Source organism: Emys orbicularis, chromosome 19, assembly GCF_028017835.1.
Source record: "Emys orbicularis isolate rEmyOrb1 chromosome 19, rEmyOrb1.hap1, whole genome shotgun sequence".
Taxonomy (NCBI): domain Eukaryota; kingdom Metazoa; phylum Chordata; order Testudines; family Emydidae; genus Emys; species Emys orbicularis.
In genome coordinates, this window is record NC_088701.1 from 278,566 (window position 1) to 299,494 (window position 20,929).

Genomic DNA, 20,929 nt, shown 5'->3' on the forward strand with positions numbered 1-20,929 from the left:
AATGAAAGAGGTGCCAGGGCTCAAGCAAAAATTATTATTATTATTATTATTATTATTATTTACATTCATAACTGATGCGGCAAGGCCATAAGTGCCAGGGCTATGAACTGCCAAGCCTTAAGATGCTGGGGCTCAGCCCTGGCACAAATTAAACACTGGTTATATCTCATAGACCCAGGTGTGTGTATCATTCTTCCCATCAATGTGTTATACCTTTGGGACCAGATCCTTGGCTCTCTATTTTTTTTTCCCCATTGGAAGCTGCCCATAGGGAATTCCCAGGGGACATGAAGCCATGGGGGAGGGGACGTGGTGGCTTGCATGCCAGCAATCCCTAGCTAGCAGAATGGTTCTTAGGAGAATGCTGCTGTTGGCATGGCTGCTCTGCACTGGGGATGAGTGCAGAACGCATTTGAGGCTCAGTCTCAGAAACATGCATAAAACCACCTTTCTACCTCTTACCTCCACACTTGGGTCTTGCACTGAGTGCTGCTTAGCCAGACCCAAGGATTACCCTTTTAATCTCTGTTCATGTTAATTGGAGTTTTGTTTTGAACACCTATTAACTTAATTACTTAATTTGAATTCTAGGTTGTAGACTAGGGGCCAGATTGTGAAAGGTATTTAGGTAACTGAAGATGCAGATAAGTGGCCTATTGGGATTTTCAGAAGCATCCTGATGCTGAACTCCCATTGATTTCAGTGGCAAGTTTGGTAACTGGATGCTTCTGAAAATCCCACCAGGCACCTGTCTACATCTTTAGATGCCTAAATACCTCTAAAAATCTCAAGTGCAGCTCATGTTTAGTAATCGCTGTATCATGTCTTCTTTATAATGGTGTATCCTTAATACTTACCAAACAGGGGAGTGTGTATCATGGACCCAGATGGCTTGTCTTTTGCCAATCAAGACAGTACTTGTATCGGTTTGTTTCTCTTATTTAACCTTTATTCACTTTCTGAAGGCATATACTTGCCCTGGGTATCTTTTGGCAGTGTTTGAAAGTTGCCTTTTTTGTATGTATAATTTTTTTTTTTTTTTTTTTTTTTTTTTTTTTTAGTTTTTTAGTTTTCCTTCAAACTTAAGATAACATAATATTTCTGCTCTTGAAGAAAGAGCCAAACAGTTTCTCTGCATTTGGCTAAATTTTATTCTTGCTTTTTTCAGGTTCCTCTGGCTCTTTTAAGATGACAAATTCTGGAGATTCATTTATAAACTTGCAGTCACTGACTTCTTATCAGAGCTCCCCAGTGGGAGCCAATGTGCAGTCACAGGTAGGCGTGTGGGAGAACTGGCACATAGCTTCATCAACAAGGCAAATGTCTCATTTGGTACTGTTCTTCCCTCCTATGTGGATTCAAATTTGTAAAATTAAATAACTGGTTTTGCACATTCAGTATTCACATACTTTAATGAGGATAGAGTAGTGATTCCCACCCCCACTTCCTAGCTCTCCTGTATTAGAACAGTGCTCTGTTGATTAGATTTCAAGGAATGATTAAAGCTGAACAAAGTTGGGTTTTTTAATGTGGAATTTGGAGGTTGGGGGGAACCCTTCAAGGACCCATTTCTCTTGAACTTTGGATTTATAAAGTCTAAACTTGGGGCCTAAATTGATCTAACAGTGATCCCATATATCATAGGATCATAAAAGATTAGAGTTAGATGACCTCCTGAGGTCTCTTCCAGTCCAACCCCCTGCTCAAAGCAGGACCAACCCCAGCTAAATCATCTCCGCCAGGGCTTTGTCAAGCCGGACCTTAAAAACCTCTAAGGATGGAGATTCCACCACCTCCCTGGGTAACCCATTCCAGTGCTTCACCACTCTTCTAGTGAAATAGTTTTTCCTAATATCCAACCTTGACCTCCCGCACGGCAACTTGAGACTATTACTCCTTGTTCTGTCATCTGCCACCACTAAGAACAGCCTAGCTCCATCCTCTTTGGAATCCCCCTTCAGGTAGTTGAAGGCTGCTATCAAATCCCCCTCAGTTTTCTATTCTGCAGACTAAAATAAGTCTAGTTCCCTCAGCCTCTCCTCATAAGTCATGTACCCCAGCCTCCTAATAATTTTTGTTGCCCTCCGCTGGACTCTCTCCGATGTGTCCACATCCTTTCTGTAGTGGGGGGCCCAAAACTGGATGCAATACTCCAGACGTGGCCTCACTAGTGCCGAATAGAGGGGTATAATCACTTCCCATGATCTGCTGGCAATGCTCTTACTAATGCAGCCCAATATGCCATTAGCCTTCTTGGCAACAAGGGCACACTGCTGACTCATATCCAGCTTCTCGTCGACTGTAATCCCAAGGTTCTTTGCTGCAGAACTGCCGCTTAGCCAGTCGGTCCCCAGCCTGTAGCGGTGCATGGAATTCTTTCTTCCTAAGTGCAGGACTCTGCACTTGTCCTTGTTGAACCTCATCAGATTTCTTTTGGCCCAATCCTCCAATTTGTCTAGGTCACTCTGGACCTTATCCCTACCCTCCAGCATATCTACCTCTCCCCCCATCTTATTGTCATCCACGAACTTGCTGAGGGTGCAATCCATCCCATCATCCAGATCATTAATGAAGCTGTTGAACAAAACCATCCCCAGGACCGACTCCTGGGGCACTCCGCTTGATACCGGCTGCCAACTAGACATCGAGCCGTTGATCACTACCCATTGAGCCTGACAATCTAGCCAGCTTTCTATCCACCTTATAGTCCATTCATCCAATCCATACTTTAACTTGCTGGCATCAATACTGTGGGAGACCGTATCAAAAGCTTTGCATCTTAATTTACATTGTAAATATCAACATTTTCTCATTTTAAAGTGAGTCTTGCTTCATACTTTTAAGGAAAGTTTGACCTGTTAACAGTATTTTAAAATTTAAGTTTTTTTTAAATTTAAATGGAATAATTAGCAATATTATGTAAGCTACATAAGAACTTCTTTATCTCTTTAATAGAGGCTATATGCCCTAGTGGGCTGGGAGCCAGGTTGTAATTCCATCGGAACTGGTGACTCGCTGATTGTGAGCTACTCAGATAATCCAACTGATAATATGAGCAGCAGTCAGGAAGTCTACCTTAAACCACCATAGGTTTAGACTTTTCATTTAATTTTGTTAAGAAATATTTTTGCCTTTAAAAAAAACAACACAAAAACCTGTTATCCCCAAATAGGAGGGAAGAGAACCATGAAGGCAATTCCCTTCATACAAGAAAACCACTTGAGAGGTGCAAGTTAAAACTATTTGGCCCTCTGCATCTTTCCTTGCCACATGCTCTAGGCATTAGAATGCTGTGTTACAACCACACGGCTTCATTTCTTATCGGATCATTTCCCTTGTTAATCCCATCCCATATGTGGTCTTGTTACAGATGGATTCCTTACATCATGTCATACACCAGACAGGAAGATATGACACCATTGTGGGGAATCCTTTGTATACGACGCAGCGCATTGATGTAAGGAGCTTGATTTCACTTTCAGTAGATAAGTGAATTTATTAGCATAAATTAGAGAATGCATTTCTTATATTATACACGACTCCTGTGTCTTAACATAGTTGTAAATTACTGTTTGTTTATAAAAAGGTGATTTCCAGAACCTAGTGGTCTTCTGCTATTCCTGCTCTACCCCCAGACACTAAGGGCTTGGCTACATTTGCGAGTTACAGTGCATTAAAGCAGCCCCGGGTGCACTAGCTCACTACCCATCCACACTGGCAAGGCACGTAGAGCGCTCTGACTCCGCGGCTACAGCGCTACTGGTACTCCACCTCGGCAAGTGGAATAACGTTTGCTGCGCCCCCACTGGAGCACCGCGGCGCCAGTGTGGATGAGTGTTGCATTACTGCGCTCTGATCAGCCTCCGGAAACGTCCCATAATCCCCTTAAGTCAAATGGCCACTCTTGCCATTGTTTTGAACCCGCTGTAGGAATGCGGATATGCCGTTTGAAAGCTCAGTTTCTGACAGCCGGCTGCTTATCTGCTCCGAGACAAAACAACCATTAGTGTGGAATGCTGTGTGTGAGGGGGCGGGGGGGAGGAGGAGGTCTGCTGCTGTCTGAACTTACAAGATAGCATGCTGACATGCTCTCGGCCCCCCAAAAACCCACTCTCTCCCCCCACATACACACACAACACACTCCCTGTCGCACTCCACCCCCATTTGAAAAGCACGTTGCAGTCACTTGCATGCTGGGATAGCTGCCCATAATGCACCGCTCCCAATGCCGCTGCAAGTGCCGCAAATGTTGCCATGCCAGTGCGCAAGCAGCTGTCAGTGTGGACAGACTGCAGCGCTTTCCCTACTGCGCTCTCTGAAAGCGGGTTTAACTCGCAGCACTCTACATCTGCAAGTGTAGCCATGCCCAAAATGATTGCCTGTGTAGGTAGAGGGACTAGCTAGCCTCTTTGAGTTACTCCAATGGAAAGGCTATTGTCTCAGCCAGAGATCTGCAAAGTGTGGGGCGTGCCCCACTACGGGAGTGTAGAGGGATGTCTGGGTGGGGTGTGGTAGGGCCCTGGCCAGTCTCCATGGGGGCAGGAAGGGAGTATCACCCAGCTCCTCCCTGGCCCCAGCTCTGCTCTGGTCCTGTACCCAGCTGCGTCCCTGACCCCCAGTGCTGTGCCTGGCCCCATCCCCAACCTCAGTGTGGCTCCAATCCTGGGCCCGCACCAGCCATGGCTGTGGCTCCGTTCCTGGCCTGGGGATGAGGCTGGGGGCAAAGCTAGGGATGGACCCATACCTGGCCGCAGGCCCAGATGCCGGCCCCTGCCTCTACCCCTGTCTCTTCCACCACACCACCCCACCCCCGAGCCCCAGTCCTGCTCCCAACCCCGGCTCGGTGGGTGGGGTGGGGGGATGACACTCAAAAGTTTGGGGACCACTGGACTAAGCTTTAAAAAATATCCAGTGGGCTATAAATAGGCTGACCAGATGTCCCGTTTTTAAAGGGACAGTCCCGTTTTTTGGGACTTTTTCTTATATAGGTGTCTATTACCCCCCCATCCCCTGTCCTGTTTTTTCACAGTTGCTATCTGGTCACCCTAGCTATAAAGGAAATGGCATGCTGAGACCCCACTCAGTCTAGCACTAGCATTTTCCTTGGCTTATGCGAAATTCTTATCTGAAACACACTGCTTTACAAGCACAACAAACTTCATATCCGTTTCAGGCTAGCTAATGACCTGTAAATGTTATAGATTCTCCTGTTTTTGTTTTAAATTGTGCTTGGAATGTTCTTTACTGGGGGTGGGAGAAGGGGCCTTATGTGGCAAAGAGGTTAATGCACCCATCTTTCACTTCTGGAGATGCAGTTAAAATCTAGGCATAGGTCACCAGTGAGATTTTGGTGCGTCATGTCCTAGTCTCAGATTCATGCATATTACAATCTCTATCTGGAATAGAAGAGCAGCTGGCGTGATGCAGGTGATGAGGTAACTTGCACAGAAGAGGTGTGTGTAGGAGGAGCTTTTGTAGCACATGTCTGCATTGAGCCCTGTTCTAATTGTTTAATTCCTTACTTTCATAAGCACAAAACTGTTCTATTGAAATGTGGAAATAAGATAACTAAAATGCTTTATCTTTTGGATGCAAGTAACATCTTAAGGATTTAATGACAATAGATTTATCCCCCATTCAGGCTAATGGCAGCTGGCAGGACGCTACCACCCCTTCATCAATTACTTCACCTGCTGGAGACCCTGGAAGTGTTAATTCGGATGCGTCTAATTAAGTTTTTAGGACCTATTGATGAGAGGAAAGAGGTCATTAGTGTAACTTGTCAATGTTGCTCTCTTGCCAATACTATTGTTTATACAACTTGACACACAGCTAATTACCTCAGAAAAACCCTGGAACCAATAGAAGATTGTGATCACAGTGATACCTCTCTACCTCTCAGCATGACACGGTTGAGTTCTTTTTACTTCTGCCCATTGGGATGTGAAATTGTTTTAAAAGAACTTGCTTCATTTTCCTAACCAAATTCATTTTTTAAATATCAATTTTATGGTAAGAATCTGAAAGTATCTCTTCTAAGACTTGGCATTTGTCTCAGATTTTCCAGTTAAAGTTGACTTATTTTAATTTCCATAAGATTTTTTTTTTACTATGAAATTTCTGTTCTAGTTGATAGTTACTAACAATTAAACCCCCTGTATTGTAATTGTACGCGTTCTCTGTATTGTAATTTTGTATAGGAAAACAAGCTTTTCTTTTCTTTACTCAAATTCATTCTGAACTAATTAACCAGAACAGAACATTGCTTTACCAAAACTTTCATTGGACTTTGCTATTGAATAGGAACTTCCATCTTTTGTGTCATTTCATGTAGTTCTAATTTAATGTCTAGTGTAAACTCAGACTTCCCTGTGAATAGATTTTGTGCATTTATGAAAATGTTAATACAAAGTCCTCATTTTCAGTTGAAATTTTATCAAAGATAATAAACTTCCAAAGCCTTTTTCCTTCCTGCCTTTTCATGAGCCTCCCCTTATCCTTATGGACTTGCTGGTTAGTAGCAGCTTAGTGCAGCCATTTTGACAGTGCAGAAATCTCACTATATATGAAGGCAAAAACAACCCATGCACCATTACTCAAAACAGCATTTGCTAAAACGACCTGTTACATCTGCCAGGGTACAATCCGGATCGTAGGACAGCTGTGCCCCCTTAATTCTCCAGTCTGATGTACACTATGCCCTGCTTTGCTGTGTAAGCTGCCACTCTGCCCACTTACCCCAGCCTTTAGCACGCAAGTCACCCCCAGACCTATACCAGAGTGTTATGCCCAGCCACTCTTGAATTATATATGGGCAACACCTGCATATCCCTAGTCCCAGCCTTGCACCCCAGAAATGTACCATCTTATACTATTTGGTTACTGAGCAATACAAGCTCATAAAGTCTGTCATTTTAACCTGGAAAGAGATTTCCCAATCACTTCAATCAACCACACTGTTTTAGATAAAATATTAAAACAAATTTATTAACTATAAAAATATAGATTTCAGTGATTATAGGTGATAGAGGCATAGAAAACCAGAATTGATTACAAAAGAAATAAAAGACAAAATTGCAAGCCAATTCCTACACTTTTTCACGATAAATAAGTTTTGAAAGCAAAAGGATTTCTCTTACGCAAATCTTTCAGCTGTCCATGCTAACTGGACAGTCTTCCAGTCAGGACCATGCCCCTCTCTCACAGTTCACTGATGAGTCTTTTTGTCTTCCAGACAATCTTGCTTCCTTGAGTACAGAGGGAGAAGGAGAGGCCCCGTGGTGATGTCACTGTCCCTTATTTATACACTCTGTTGGGGTGCAGACAATTAATTCATAGTGTCTGTCCGGTGGATTGCAAATGTATTACTCACACCTCTTGTGCACCTGAGGCTTCACATGTATGGCTTTTGTTTACTGTTTTTGTTACTTCTGAGGGGCTGGTCTGTGGGTGTTTCCCAGACCCACAGGTTTCAGTAACAAGCATATGGCAAAATCAGAATTCCATATACAATGATGATACACACATTTTAACAGGACAGTAATGTTTAACAGGTTATGACTTTTCAAATGATACCTCACACCGCATACTTCATACAAAACATATACTAATCTTAGAACATTGGTGAATATAGAGGTTAGTGTGTGACACTTAAAAACATGCTGAGAGGAAGGCTCGTGGTACTGTCTAGCTCTTCTTAGTACAGAAACAATTGGTCCAATTCTGCCATTACACACACGTGAGTAAATGGAAGCCATGTTTGTCTCCCTGTGTTTTTTTGAATTGTATAGAATCCAAGTGATCCTACAACAGGTGCTTTAGAGAGGAGTCTTGCCTCTCTTACTGACTTAAAAGCTAAACAGGTTTAGACCATTATGAATTGGATAGTAGGTGATTGCGTGGTGTTTCAGAAAGTTGCTTCTGCTAACAAGGGCTGGTTTCTAATTAATATATATCATATAGTTTGAATATTTAACTTTCTGTGAGCAATATTGCCCCAAATCTGTGGGCTTAAAAAGTCTGTATAAGAATGATCTAAATAAGGCTGCCAATTTACAGAATGTAATATGAAAGATAGCAAAGACTGTGTAGGGGACTAATGAAGGCTTCTAAAAATCTGTTGGGGAAAATCAAATTAATAAATTTATCCGTGTTTCTTTTAGGAGATACGTACATCTGGATAATGAACATCTTATTATAATACCTAGTTTTTTAATTTGGAAACTTAAACATGGACAAATTGGATAAATCATGTGACAGTCCTGTTAAGGAAAAAGCTAATCTATTTTTCACTGCCATTCTGCACCCTCTCTCCAGTAGTATTGGAGCTCTTTGCTGTTTTGGGGTTATATAACTTAAAGGGTTGCCAACCCTACAGGATTGTCCTAGAATCTGCAGGAATTAAAGACTGGCATGTGATGAAACCTCCAGGAATATGTCTAACCAAAATACACAACCGTGTTTGTGTATCCACGTTAAATACCCTTTAAAACATTTGACTTAGCCCTCCAAAAATGACTGCATTAGTGTCTTATATTGTGCTTAAACTTTACAAAATGTAAACTGCCTTTTTAAAGAGAAAGTATCATTATTCCCCTATAGAGAAACTGAGGCCAAAACATAAGTGACTTATCAAACTAACACAGTAGGGACTTTTAGGATAGGATAATCCGTACAACTTCCCTCTAAATAGGATATAAAAAGTTATCAAATCCTGCATGCCTGTCTTTGGGCCTACATGTTCATAAACAGTCTGTCAAGTCAGTCCATTTTGGGCTATTTTGTTATACATAGCATGATGCGAGAGCCTTAGGGCCTATGAGTCTGGTAACAGCATGCCTGGCCGGCTCAGGTTCTGACCGACGACCTCTCACAAGGATTTCTATGTAAAGAATCATTACAGATTCGCCTTTGCAACCTCGCTCTGTGCCTTAGAACCCTGGCTCCTTTTCCACGATGCTACCCCCCCCCAACTACATTTCCCAGCACCCACCGCGATATCGGCTATAGGCCCTGCCTATTATATCTCCCAGAAGCCCTTGCAGCGGGTGAACGTTGGCGGCGCCCTAGCCCCGCGCATAAATTATTCTTTCCAGTGGTTCCGCGGTGCGTACAGGATGATGTTGCGCATGCGCCGCCCCTGGCCCGACTCCCGCCCAGAACTACAGGTCCCGACAGGCTCTGCGGTTGTGGCGGGGCGGCCGCCGGGTTGTTTGAGTGAGGGCAGAAGGCGGCAGGGATGGAGGCGAAGCCGGAGGAATCTGGGCGGGGCCGGTGAGTGGGGTGCAGCGGCCTCCCCCACCGCAGTGTAACCCCCGGGGGGTGGCGGCCGCGGTGTCCCCCGTCTTCCCTTCCGCGGGCTCCGGGGGGGGTGGCCCCCGCAGAGCTAACCGCCTATCCCCGCCCCGGGGTCACCCCGCCCCTCCCCGCGGTGCTGCCCCTCGCTAGCTAGGGTGTAACCCCTCCTCCACTGGGGCCCGCAGCCGCCCCTGGCCAGCCGGGGCCCGGGTCTAGCTGTCCCCCAGAGGCGACAGGCCTCATGCCCCCGAGCTGCCCGGCGGGGCGGGGTGGCGCCCCGTGCCCGGCATCCCGCACTGTCTGACACGACATGTGTCCTGGAGTAACAAACAGGTCGGAGAAGCCTCGTGTGGCCACCAGCAGTCAGGAGCTTGGGCCAGGTTATTACCCCCTGTGTGTTTGGTGTTGCAGGACCGAAGAGGCCTGGCTACAGGAAACGCAGCTGCAGGTGAGGAGTCCGACTGTGCCCCTGCCCCAGCTTTAAGATGGATTTTTGTTATATCTTTGTATAGCAGTAGTGCCTAGAAGCCCCTGTCTGGGATTAGGGCCCCTTTGTGCTAGGTTCTGCATAGAAACATGTAATAAAAGACAGTCCCTGTCCCAAAGAGCTTGCAGCTTAAGCCATGGGCTCTTGGTCTGGAAGTCACAACCCATAAAGGGGTTGCAAACAGGGTATCAAGGAGTCACAGTCATCCTGTGCTTCATGTATTGCTAGGTAGGAAAGGTGGAGCATCACTGGTCTAAGCAAATGAGACCAGATGTCAACAGTTGGGGGATGTGGAGAAGGACAAGTTGGCACTGAACTGATCATGTTGCGCATAATAAGCAGCAGTTGCAGCATACCAGCTGCCTAGCCATTGTCAATGGGCTTTGAGATTGATTGTTGGGGAAAGAAATAATTTGATTATGCATCTTTTTAAGCTTTAGAGGATCAGCCACGCAGGCATCCTGCCTATTCAACTCTTCCCACCCCTTGTGTCCACATGGATTTCTGTTTTGTAGAACTAAAATATGGAAAATGTTTATTTATCAGAATCCCCTCCAACAGAACCTCCCCGGTGTTGAAGATGGAAAGAACGGTGGTGGGACACAAGGTAAGGTATTATTTCAAAGAACTAATTATTAGTTCCCTGGGTGAATGATAGTGATGTGACACATTCTCAGCAGCCGAGTTAGTTTGGTTTCTAGAGCTGCTTCGTACACAGGGATAATCACAGCGTTCACATTAGCTATGAGCAGAGTGTGAAGGGCTTTGCAGTATTAGATTGCAAATCCAGATGTGAGATTGTTTACGGAGCCAGATTGGGAAAGCACAGTCGTCCTTCATCTCTACAGTCCTGTTCTTCCTCCCTTCCTGGATTCTGCAGAGGCTGGATCTAAAGATGAATTGAAGGAGCGGGTGGTAACAGGGGGCTCAAATGGTCCACACTTTTACTCTGTGGCAGTTCCATGAAAAAGGTAACACAGCCATCAGATTGTAATATCTTTCAGTCACTGCCACCCTGGGCTGGGTTTGAAACAGTGATGCATAGGTGAAATGCCCTATATTCCCATTCCAAATCCCATGAGAGGTCATTCCCTCCACTTTAGTGTTTCAGTGGATTTTATCTGATATGTGTATTTCTTCTAGAACGTGACCGCAGTGAGGAGAAAGTGGAGCCTGAACACTTTTCAGAGCCAAACAATGTTATTAGTCCTGGGCCTGGAAACAAGGCTAATGTGAGAGCAAGTCCCAATGACAAAGTCAGAGCGGCTACCAGGAAAAGGTCTTGTCCTAGCCCCAGCCCCAAGAAAGCTGCCCGGAGTCCCAGTCCCAAGAGGATATCTCCCTGGAGAGGTAGTCCCAGGAAAGGCCTCACTTCAAGTTCATTTAACTTGTCCCCAAGGGCACTTGCCATTAGCCCACAAATCACACGTCGCTCCTGGTCTCGCTCCAGTCTGAAGGGAACCAACCGCCGGAAGTCGCTGCCTCCTTTCCATCAGGATGTCACTGGTAGGTGCCATGTACTTCCTTGTGATTAAACTATGCTGAGATCCTTGTGTGAGAATTCTGGACAAGTGGAACTCTGACTTCATGGGTGCAATGTGAAAGGCACCAATGCAATGATTGGGCCCAGACTTTGCTGCAGTTAGGGCTATGTTTGGCAACTTTCTCTGAGTACAGCACTGAATGAGACCTGGCAATTTTGACTTTAAAATGGATGTTTAGACCATGAGTGCTGCAATGGTCCAGTTTAAGCTAAAGGGCTATTTATAGCTCTGTCAGGTGTCCTTGCCCAAAAGAAGATGGTGACATGAACACCAGCTAGCATGAACAGCTCAGAAATGTGTGTGCATATAACATACAATGAGTACAAAGGTTGTAAGGGTGAGGAGCAGCATCTGGCTGAGTGCAAAGCACTACTTCTGCTTAATAAAAATCTGGAGTACCTCATCAGACCTTTTACTGTAGAAGTTGGAAGCTCCTATCCAGGAGCATGTTCCATGCAGGCAGCCCAGAGACTGAGTTATATATTTGATTCTCCATAACCCTTTTCTTTTTCTTTTATTTTACAAAGCAGTTCCTTAGTTCTGTAGTGTGTGAGATTCATCCACAAGAGCATGCATAGAAAGGAACCTCCCAGCCCCAGATTGATGGACCCTCCTCCAGTGCAGAAGTGAATGCAGGACTCAGCATTTGGGAGTTAACAGCTCTCTTAATGGCTGCTTGAGTTAAAAAGGAACTTCTATGTTAAAGTTTTCATTACCCTTCTGACATGCAACATGTAGCATCTGATTTGTTACCTCCCCCTGTTTAGCACTTGAGATTGGCTCTTCTGGCAATGAAGTTGCTGGATAGACTGTCCCCACTCTTGTGTGTATATGCATCAGTATTTACAGTGTCCAGCTCAGGGACATTTCAGCTGCTCACAGTTTGAGGTAAACTTGTCTTTTTAAATGTGTTTGTGTTTAACTTTTAGAGCTGAGCAAATCAATCAGCCTTGATTTGCCTGAGACTGACAGGCTTTCCATGCTCCTGCTGTCTAGTTTCCAGGTGAGGTCCTAGGTCCCTGAAGGAACCTTTTTGCTAAAAACAAATTATTTGTGTATTATTCTGCTTCTTATACTTCATTTTTCTTGGTGGGTTTTAATCTGTAAATAAGTAATGAAATGTGGTGAGGTGGTCTAGCAAGAGGCAGGACTCATGAGTTCTAGTCCCAACTGAATCCCTCCATGGGCAAGGAGAGGTCACTCCACTTCCCTATCCCTTGGTTTCCTTTTCTGTAAAATGGGGGAATAAACTCCATAAAAGTGTTGTGAAGGTTAACTGATTGCAAACACTTTGAAAATGATACAAAAGCTAAACTTTACAGTTTATATGAAATTTAATGTGGATAAATGTAAAGTAATGCACATTGGAAAAAATAACCCCAACTATACATACAACATGATGGGGGCTAATTTAGCTACAACGAGTCAGGAAAAAGATCTTGGCGTCATCGTGGATAGTTCTCTAAAGATGTCCACGCAGTGTGCAGAGGCGGTCAAAAAAGCAAACAGGATGTTAGGAATCATTAAAAAGGGGATAAGAGAATAAGACTGAGAATATATTATTGCCCTTATATAAATCCATGGTTCGCCCACATCTCGAATACTGTGTACAGATGTGGTCTCCTCACCTCAAAAAAGATATTCTAGCACTAGAAAAGGTTCAGAAAAGAGCAACTAAAATGATTAAGGGTTTAGAGAGGGTCCCATATGAGGAAAGATTAAAGAGGCTAGGACTCTTCAGTTTGGAAAAGAGAAGACTAAGGGGGGACATGATAGAGGTATATAAAATCATGAGTGATGTTGAGAAAGTGGATAAGGAAAAGTTATTTACTTATTCCCATAATACAAGAACTAGGGGTCACCAAATGAAATTAATAGGCAGCAGGTTTAAAACAAATAAAAGGAAGAAGTTCTTCACGCAGCGCACAGTCAACTTGTGGAACTCCTTACCTGAGGAGGTTGTGAAGGCTAGGACTATAACAATGTTTAAAAGGGGACTGGATAAATTCATGGTGGCTAAGTCCATAAATGGCTATTAGCCAGGATGGGTAAGAATGGTGTCCCTAGCCTCTGTTCGTCAGAGGATGGAGATGGATGGCAGGAGAGAGATCACTTGATCATTGCCTGTTAGGTTCACTCCCTCTGGGGCACCTGGCATTGGCCACTGTCGGTAGACAGATACTGGGCTAGATGGACCTTTGGTCTGACCCAGTATGGCCTTTCTTATGTTCTTATAAACTGATGTAACTGTGAAACAAGTGAGAGAGATTAAATAGTTTGTAGAATTTAGGCTGTGGCACATTTTACTTTGTCATACCAACTAAGAGGTATTAACTTTGGATTGATTTTATACATATTGGAGCCCTATAGAAAATAAAATGTTTCTATCAAAAGACAAATTGCCAGAAAATTTTCAGGTGCAGTAAGCTTTGTGATTTTTGGTTTGTAGGATTTTATAATTTCACTCCTAGCAAGATACTGTTTCCTGCTGCGTAATACCACAGGCATTTGACTGAGCAATGCTGAAAGCTTTTCTCTAGTTTTGGCTGCACACTGACGTCAATGCCCGGTGTTCAGTCTTTAAAACAGAGCGAGTGCAAAAAAGACACTTTTGTCGTGCTTTCCGTTGTTTGTAATAAGCTTGAAAGAGAAAACCTGCTGAGATTCTATAATCATCATCCTGTTGCACTTGGCAAAACTTTGATAACTGCTTCTCCCCACTGGATGGTCTAATGAAAAGCAGCCCAGTGTCAGATGGGACATTTTGAATAGTCTAAAAAAAGAAAAACAAAACAAATACCTCACTCTCTTCTCTGTTCTCCCAGTTCTCTGCCCAGAAGCTTCAGCACTTCTTGAAGCAGACTGATGGCTTCAGCCCTGAGGCTTTTAAAGCAAATGGTGGGTCCCCATGTGATATATTTAATGAAAGGGTAATGCTATACGTCAGGGGTCGGCAACCTTTCAGAAGTGGTGTGCCGAGTCTTCATTTATTCACTCTAATTTAAGGTTTCGCGTGCCAGTAATACATTTTAACATTTTTAGAAGGTCGCTTTCTATAAGTCTATAATATATAACCAAACTATTGTTGTATGTAAAGTAAATAAGGTTTTTAAAATGTTTAAGAAGCTTCCTTTAAAATTAAATTAAAATGCAGAGTCCCTTGGACCGGTGGCCAGGACCCGGGCAATGTGAGTGCCACTGAAAATCAGCTCGCGTGCTGCCTTCGGCACGTGTGCCATAGGTTGCCTACCCCTGCTATACATTGAGGAGAGTAATAATCTATCTCTAGCTCTCAATTTGCACAGGGGAAGGGACACTCAGTTTCCACTCCAGAGGGAACCAAATGTCTTGGGGAAGAAGGAGCTTGAGCAGCCAAAAAAATCCCTTTAAATTGGTGCTTCTAATAACAGCCTGTGCATCATCAGTGGTGCCAAGAGAATGCCCAAAGTAAGCTTTGATCACGTATATTCTCTTTCCGCCAAAGCTAGCGTGACTGGTATCTGAAATGTCTTCTGTTAGGGAACTGAACTGGTTTTGCTGTAAAAACAGGGTTCATGGGTTACATAACATCTTGGCGTGTGAGCCCTGAGTACTACTGTTCCATGTATTTTACTTTAGTGTGAGTTAGTTCTGCAGAGAGCAGGTACTGTCTGCTGTTTAACTACTTCACTTTGTTTTATTGTTGTCTTGTCCCCACCTCCAGTGAATTCAGTTTCAGAAGAGCTGATGCGTTGTACGGAGAGACTGAAACTAGATGGAACGCTAAAGAAATGTACAGAAGAGTTGAAAGGGTAATGACTCCCTGTGGTCACACAGTGTTGTTGCAACATGTCATGGAGCTGGAGTTTGCTATTCCTGTCCCAGTGCCTGACTGATTATCTTACATTGCAATTCATGAAACTTGTCAAGATTCATACTGCAGACACTGGAGACAGTAATGACCTATTGCAGGCTCTTAGTGTCTGATATTGGGTACAACTTATAATGAGGGTCGGCAGGCTAAAATGCCACAATTCTTGCTTGCAGAACTTACATTGGAACTTGGCGTTTGTGAGTGCTAAGAGTCCACATATTAGACAAATGTGCTATACAGGGCTGTGTCAGCTATAGATGTGAAAAATTTGGAAAGTGTATTTAATGTCTTTAATGCTAATGACTCTAAAGGAGAATGTTCATCTTAATAGTCATGGCACCAAAGTGTCTACTGTAGTGCTTGGCACATCAGCAGGAGTTTTCTTGTTTACATTTATATCCTAGAATAACCAAAAATTTGAATGAAGTATAATACACTGCATTTACACAGAGGCGCTGCACAAACACTAAACAATCATAACAATCCTGCGTGGTGTAGATAGTGCCCATAAACACCTCCTTAAAATCTCTCTGATCTTGTACTTCTCTGCTTTAGTATTTTATCAGACCCTGTGCTCAATGCGTCATTGACCCAGATGAAGGAATATATAAACAGGTAAGAATAACTGAGCCTAGGCCTGGTTTCGTATGTCTGAATGGACAGAGTTGGACCTTTTCTCATAGTTCTTGGTGTTATCAGCAATGATTCAAGCATCTGAAATGGGGACAGGACACTATGTGAAGAGACATTGGGCAACCTCTAAGCCTGCCTTTGTAAGTCCTAGTATTGGACCACGAGCAGGGCATGAATTGCAAGCAACTTCTGCTTTGGAGGTAATCACTAGCATTCGCATGACACAGAAATCTGAGAGCCTGGCTGTGCTGTGATGTAACTCCACTTAAATCAGAACTTGTTTATTTCATGGCTGAATTTGTCCCCATTGTGCATTTGTATATCTGTCTCTTGTAAATCAGAAGGCAAAATTCTGGCCCAGAGTAAAAGCTAGGGTTCTGGTGTAATTTCTATAGGCCCCTTACATTAGTGAAGCGCAAGGGAGGTAATTCCTCTCCCAAAGTATGTAGTAACGCTCTTTCATCTGTTCATTCATTCTAAAGGTTTACTACAGAGTCTCAAACTTGGGATCAGCTTTTACTGAGTTTCCAGAAAAGTGCAGAAGAAATGTCCAGGTTAGATTATTATCCTTTTTCTGTCTGTCCTTTTCAGCCAAAAATTAGATTTAATATTGAGAATCTAATAGTGCTAGTCATTGGTTAATGTGATCCTCTATTGTATTTAATTCCAGTCCTCTAGAACCCAAATTGTTTATGTTAAAAGACTTCAGCACTTTGTGATCAGTTGTCAATCAGGTGTTCTTTCCATGCATAGTTTAATTTAAATATCATCAGCCCACAGTTACATAATGAAGCAGCAGCAAAGGTCATACCAGAAATTCCGGTTGTTAATCATGCTGTCAGTCCTGAAGAACACATGGAAGATAATATGTTAAAGGAATTAAGTCTTGTTTAAAAATACTCAGCAAAGGACTCTGAAATGAAAAGTACACTCAGGTCCTGTCATTGGAGATGTGGTAAATTATGGAAACTTGTTTAATTAGGATGTGTAGCCAGGAACTGATTTTCTGACAGTATTTGTGATGTTTTAAAATTTCTTTTAATGGGTCACTTTGGAGATCTTGTGGCAGATGACAGAAATGCAAATAATCTGCTTCTAGCCATATCTATGCTAGGCGCCATTGGAAAGTGGGTACTCCCCATGTGCAGTGGTTATATGTGTACCATGCTTTTTGTTTTCAAGACAACTGGAGCAGTGCAAGACGAATGAAGTGCAAATGGAGCCTGCTAGTTATCTCGGAGCATCACAGGCCAAAGTTCTCAGTAGCAAGCCTAACTATCAGAAAATACTAAATAGCCAGGGTGAGGTCTTTGACTGCATGGAGCTCGTGGTGAGTTATAGGGTCTGAAATGCACTAAAGAGTTTAAAAATCATTAATGGTGCAAACACAGAAGTGTCAGCTGACCTGTTGAGTCTGAATCATTCGTCTTTAGAAGATATCAGACTATGCAAGACCCACTAATTAGCTTGTTTACCTTAGAGAAGTGATTCTCTTCTCTACGCCAATGAGGAATTGACACAGTGAGGTCACTGAACATAGTACATTGTTTAATAAATGTTTTCCCACAATGAACACAAGGAATCTGCTATCGTATTTCAATATCATTCTAGAGTCCAAACCTGCATTACAGGTTATGAAAGGGAAATAAGTGGAAATTTCTAATGAAATCATCACCAAATGCTTTGGTTTGGCATTTGCTTTATTCACTCAGTTCACTAAATTTCCAAAGAGTTTTCTCTCTTATCTTCTGAGTTTCCCTGAAAACTTTTTTTTGTTTTATTTTGCAGCTGGATGAACTGCAGCAGGCAGTGAAGTTGTTGCAGGCTTTCATAGAAGACAGTACACAGTACCTCCGGAATCTGTCAGAGCAACTTGGTAAGCAGACATTCCAGCCATCAGACAGTAAATGCTTCCTATCCATTAAATACAGAACCTTTGTGGTTAACCAATAAAACCCCGAAGGCTGTAGAAGGAGATGGATTAATTTTTGTTCTCTTCCTCTCACCCCTAAATCGCTTTGGCAGTACCTTGACAAGCTGTCATTAGAAGAGTTGTTTTTTGTTTTTGTTTTTTTTAAATGATACTGTTTGCTTCACACAGTATTTGTTAGACCACTCTAGGAAGCATTAAAAATCTATTGAGGGAAAAATGACATTGAGTGCAAGTTACCTTAAAAAGGGTTTATTGTTTATTTTATACTTAAGCTCTTACTCCACCCTCTTCATTGCTGACGTTCTGCCTATGTATACATTCTAGTATATTACACAAGGAAATCCTGGATTCCTATAGGTGTTGAGGACATTTTACTGAATATTGTATTGTGAGAGACCATAGTATATAACAGGGGTCTCAAACTCAAATGACCACGAGGGCCACATGAGGACTAGTGCATTGACCCGAGGGCCTTATCACTGACACCCCCCCTCGCTGCCTCTGGCCCCGCCCCCACCCCTTCCATTAGGCCCCGCCTCTGCCCCACCTCTTCCCACCCCTTCCCCGCTCCATTCCAACCCCTTCCCCGAAGTCCCCACCCTAACGTTGCCCCCAGGGGGTGCAGAAAGGGTGCAGGGTGCGGTGGGGGCTCAGGGCAGGGAGTTGAGGTGCAGGAGGTGTGCAGGGTGCGGTGGGGGCTCAGGGCAGGGAGTTGAGGTGCAGGAGGTGTGCAGGGTGCAGCAGGGGGCTCAGGGCAGAGAGTTGGTGTGTGGGGTGCAAGAAGGTGAGGGGTGCGGCAGGGGGTCAGGGTGCAGGGTGCAGCAGGTGGCTCAGGGCAGGGAGTTGGGGTGCAGAAGGGGTGCGGGATGTGGCAAGGGGCTCAGGGCAGGGGGTTGGGGTGCAGGAGGGGTGTGGGATGTGGCAGGGGGCTCAGGGCAGGAAGCTGAGGTGCAGGAGGTGTGCAGGGTGCGGCAGGTGGCTCAGGACAGGGAGTTGGGGTGCAGGAGGGGTGCAGGATGTGGCAGAGAACTCAGGGCAGGGAGTTGGGGTGCAGGAGGGGTTCAGGGTGCGAGCTCGAGCCCGGTGCCGCTTACCTAGAGCGGTTCCGGGGTGGCAGCGGCGCGCACTGGGGGCCAGGGCAGGCTCCCTGCCCTGGCCCCCGGCCCCACACCGCTCTGCTCCAGGAAGCAGCTGGAACTGTGTCCCTGCAGCCCCTGGGGGAGGGGGGCTGCTCTTGCCGCTCCTCTAGGTACCTCCCACGAAGCTCCCATTGGCCGCGGTTCCCTGTTCCCGGCCAATGGGAGCTGCGGGGGGCGGTGCCTGGAAAGAGGCAATGCAGGAGCCCTCTGCCTCCTTCCCCCTCCTCCCCCGGCCGGAAGGGGCATGCTGCCAGCTGCTTCAGAGAGTGGCGTGGGGCTCGCAATGCCACAGGGGCAATCCCGCGGGCAGGCGGGGGGGGGGGGGAGCTCGGCGGGCCACACGCAAGAGCCCCGCGGGCCGCGTGTTTGAGACCCCTGGTATCTAGCCATGTTAGTGAAAATAACAAATTGCACCTCTCACAATTGCCTATTTAAGGCTGTTCCCATATCGGGTCTCTTATGTACATATCGTATTGCCTCTATAAATCCATGGTACGCCCACATCTTGAATACTGTGTGCAGATGTGGTTGCCCCATCTCAAAAAAGAGATATTGGATCGGAAAAGGTTCAGAAAAGGGCAACAAAAATGATTAGGGGTATTGAGAGCTTCCATATGAGGAGATATTAAAAAGACTGAGACTGTTCAGCTTGGAAAAGAGACGAGTAAGGGGGGATATGATTGAGGTCTATAAAATCATGACTGATATGGAGAAAGTAAATAGGGAAGCGTTATTTACTCCTTCTCATAACACAAGAACTAGGGATCACTAAATGAAATTAATAGACAGCAGGTCTACATCAAAAGGATGTATTTCTTCACACAACGCACAGTCACCCTGTGGAACTGTTTGCCAGGATGCTGTGAAGGCCAAGACTATAACAGCGTTCAAAAAAAATTAGATAAATTCATGGAGGATAGGTCCATGAATAGCTATTAGCCAGGATGGGCAAGGATGGTGTCCCTAGCCTCTTTGCCAGAAGCTGGGAATTGGGCAACAAGGGATAGATCACTTGATGATTCCCTGTTCTGTTAATTTCCTCTTGGGCACCTGACATTGGCCACTGTCAGAAGACGCTACTGGGCTAGATGGACCTTTGGTCTAACCCAGTATGGCTGTTCTTATGTTCTTCACCAGTCTGAGGATTCATAAAATCAGCCCTAAATCTATGGATGCTGAACTCTGCCTTTAGGAGCAAGAGGAAATTTAAATGTCTAAGACCCCTTTCCCTACTGTCTGACTCACACTGATGGGTTTGTGGAGACATGTTTAGGTCACATCCTTAAAAACAGACTATACGCTCCAGGGGTGGGGAAACTGATGCACAGAAAAGCACGGGGACCTGTTCAAGACCTCAGCCAAGCTGGGGCACAACCAAAATTTGATCCTGGCATTCCTGGCATCCAGGTCTCTGCTCCATTGTAACTGCTTCAGATTAGCCAAAGCCTTTCCCTAGACTGTGTGGAGATAACTGGGGATTTTGTTGCTTCTCTTCCAGCATCAAGGACTTTTCAGCAACTGGAAAACTCACCTATTCGGAAACTACTCAAAGTTCCCCAAAAGAAGCCACCAGTCAGCCAATGCCAGCAGCCTCCTGAGGGTTAAACACAGACTTGCAGTGGACAGTTGTCATTGCCTCCTTTTGCCTTTATTACCTTTCCCTGCAGGCTCTTTCCTCCCTTCTCTAAGTGGTTGTGGGTCCAGCAGGCCTGGGGGGGGGTAGCACCACTTTGCCTTAGTAAATGGGCTGGGGGAACTCCTGTCCCGGGATTGTGCTAGGGGACTGAACTGTATGGTCTGACCCTGCCTTGCTGTCACTGGTGCCTGTGCTGTGAATAAAACTGCGGGGCGTCGCCCCCCCCTGTGCTGCTGCGTGTGGGCTCTGCTGCTGGGGGGGGCGGGGCCAGGGAGGGGGGAAGGGAAGGGGGCGAACCAACAGAGGGGCGGGGGGGAAGCGAACAGAACAGTGGCGCCTGCGCACTGTGCAAGTGGGTGACGCATGCGTATCAGCCCTACCCGAGTGATTTCCCGCTTCCGCGTTCA

General features: G+C 44.9%; 2 protein-coding genes across 3 annotated transcripts in view; both read left to right on the forward strand.

The window, feature by feature from the left end:
- The window catches only part of PBX4 (PBX homeobox 4), a 28,356-nt gene extending 21,888 nt beyond the window's left edge, over positions 1-6,468 (forward strand). Inside the window, exons 7-9 of the mRNA XM_065419071.1 lie at positions 1,169-1,275; positions 3,371-3,457; positions 5,642-6,468. Of these exons, the coding sequence (XP_065275143.1) occupies positions 1,169-1,275; positions 3,371-3,457; positions 5,642-5,734 (287 nt within the window). The 3' untranslated portion in view covers positions 5,735-6,468. The remainder of the gene's footprint in view (positions 1-1,168; positions 1,276-3,370; positions 3,458-5,641) is intronic.
- Positions 6,469-9,188: 2,720 nt separating this feature from the next.
- Positions 9,189-20,748, forward strand: DSN1 (DSN1 component of MIS12 kinetochore complex). 2 transcript variants are annotated; one of them, XM_065419414.1, is made up of 12 exons: positions 9,189-9,273; positions 9,709-9,745; positions 10,331-10,391; positions 10,928-11,290; positions 12,258-12,331; positions 14,154-14,226; positions 15,032-15,119; positions 15,737-15,796; positions 16,297-16,368; positions 16,997-17,144; positions 17,603-17,690; positions 20,385-20,748. In XM_065419414.1, the coding sequence occupies exons 1-12, from the start codon at positions 9,239-9,241 to the stop codon at positions 20,489-20,491; spliced, it is 1,206 nt and encodes a 401-aa protein (XP_065275486.1). In that variant the 5' UTR covers positions 9,189-9,238; the 3' UTR covers positions 20,492-20,748. The 2 variants fall into 2 exon arrangements, with proteins under 2 accessions (XP_065275486.1, XP_065275487.1); XM_065419415.1 differs by having other exon boundaries at positions 10,346-10,391.
- The last annotated feature ends 181 nt before the right edge of the window (positions 20,749-20,929 follow it).

Coding starts and splice junctions, on each gene's coding strand:
- DSN1 (XM_065419414.1), top strand. CDS start 9,239: ATGGAGGCGAAGCCGGAGGAATCTGGGCGGGGCCG. Junction 14,227..15,031: donor TGAGGCTTTTAAAGCAAATG/GTGGGTCCCCAT, acceptor CCCCACCTCCAG/TGAATTCAGTTTCAGAAGAG. Junction 15,797..16,296: donor ATGAAGGAATATATAAACAG/GTAAGAATAACT, acceptor TTCATTCTAAAG/GTTTACTACAGAGTCTCAAA.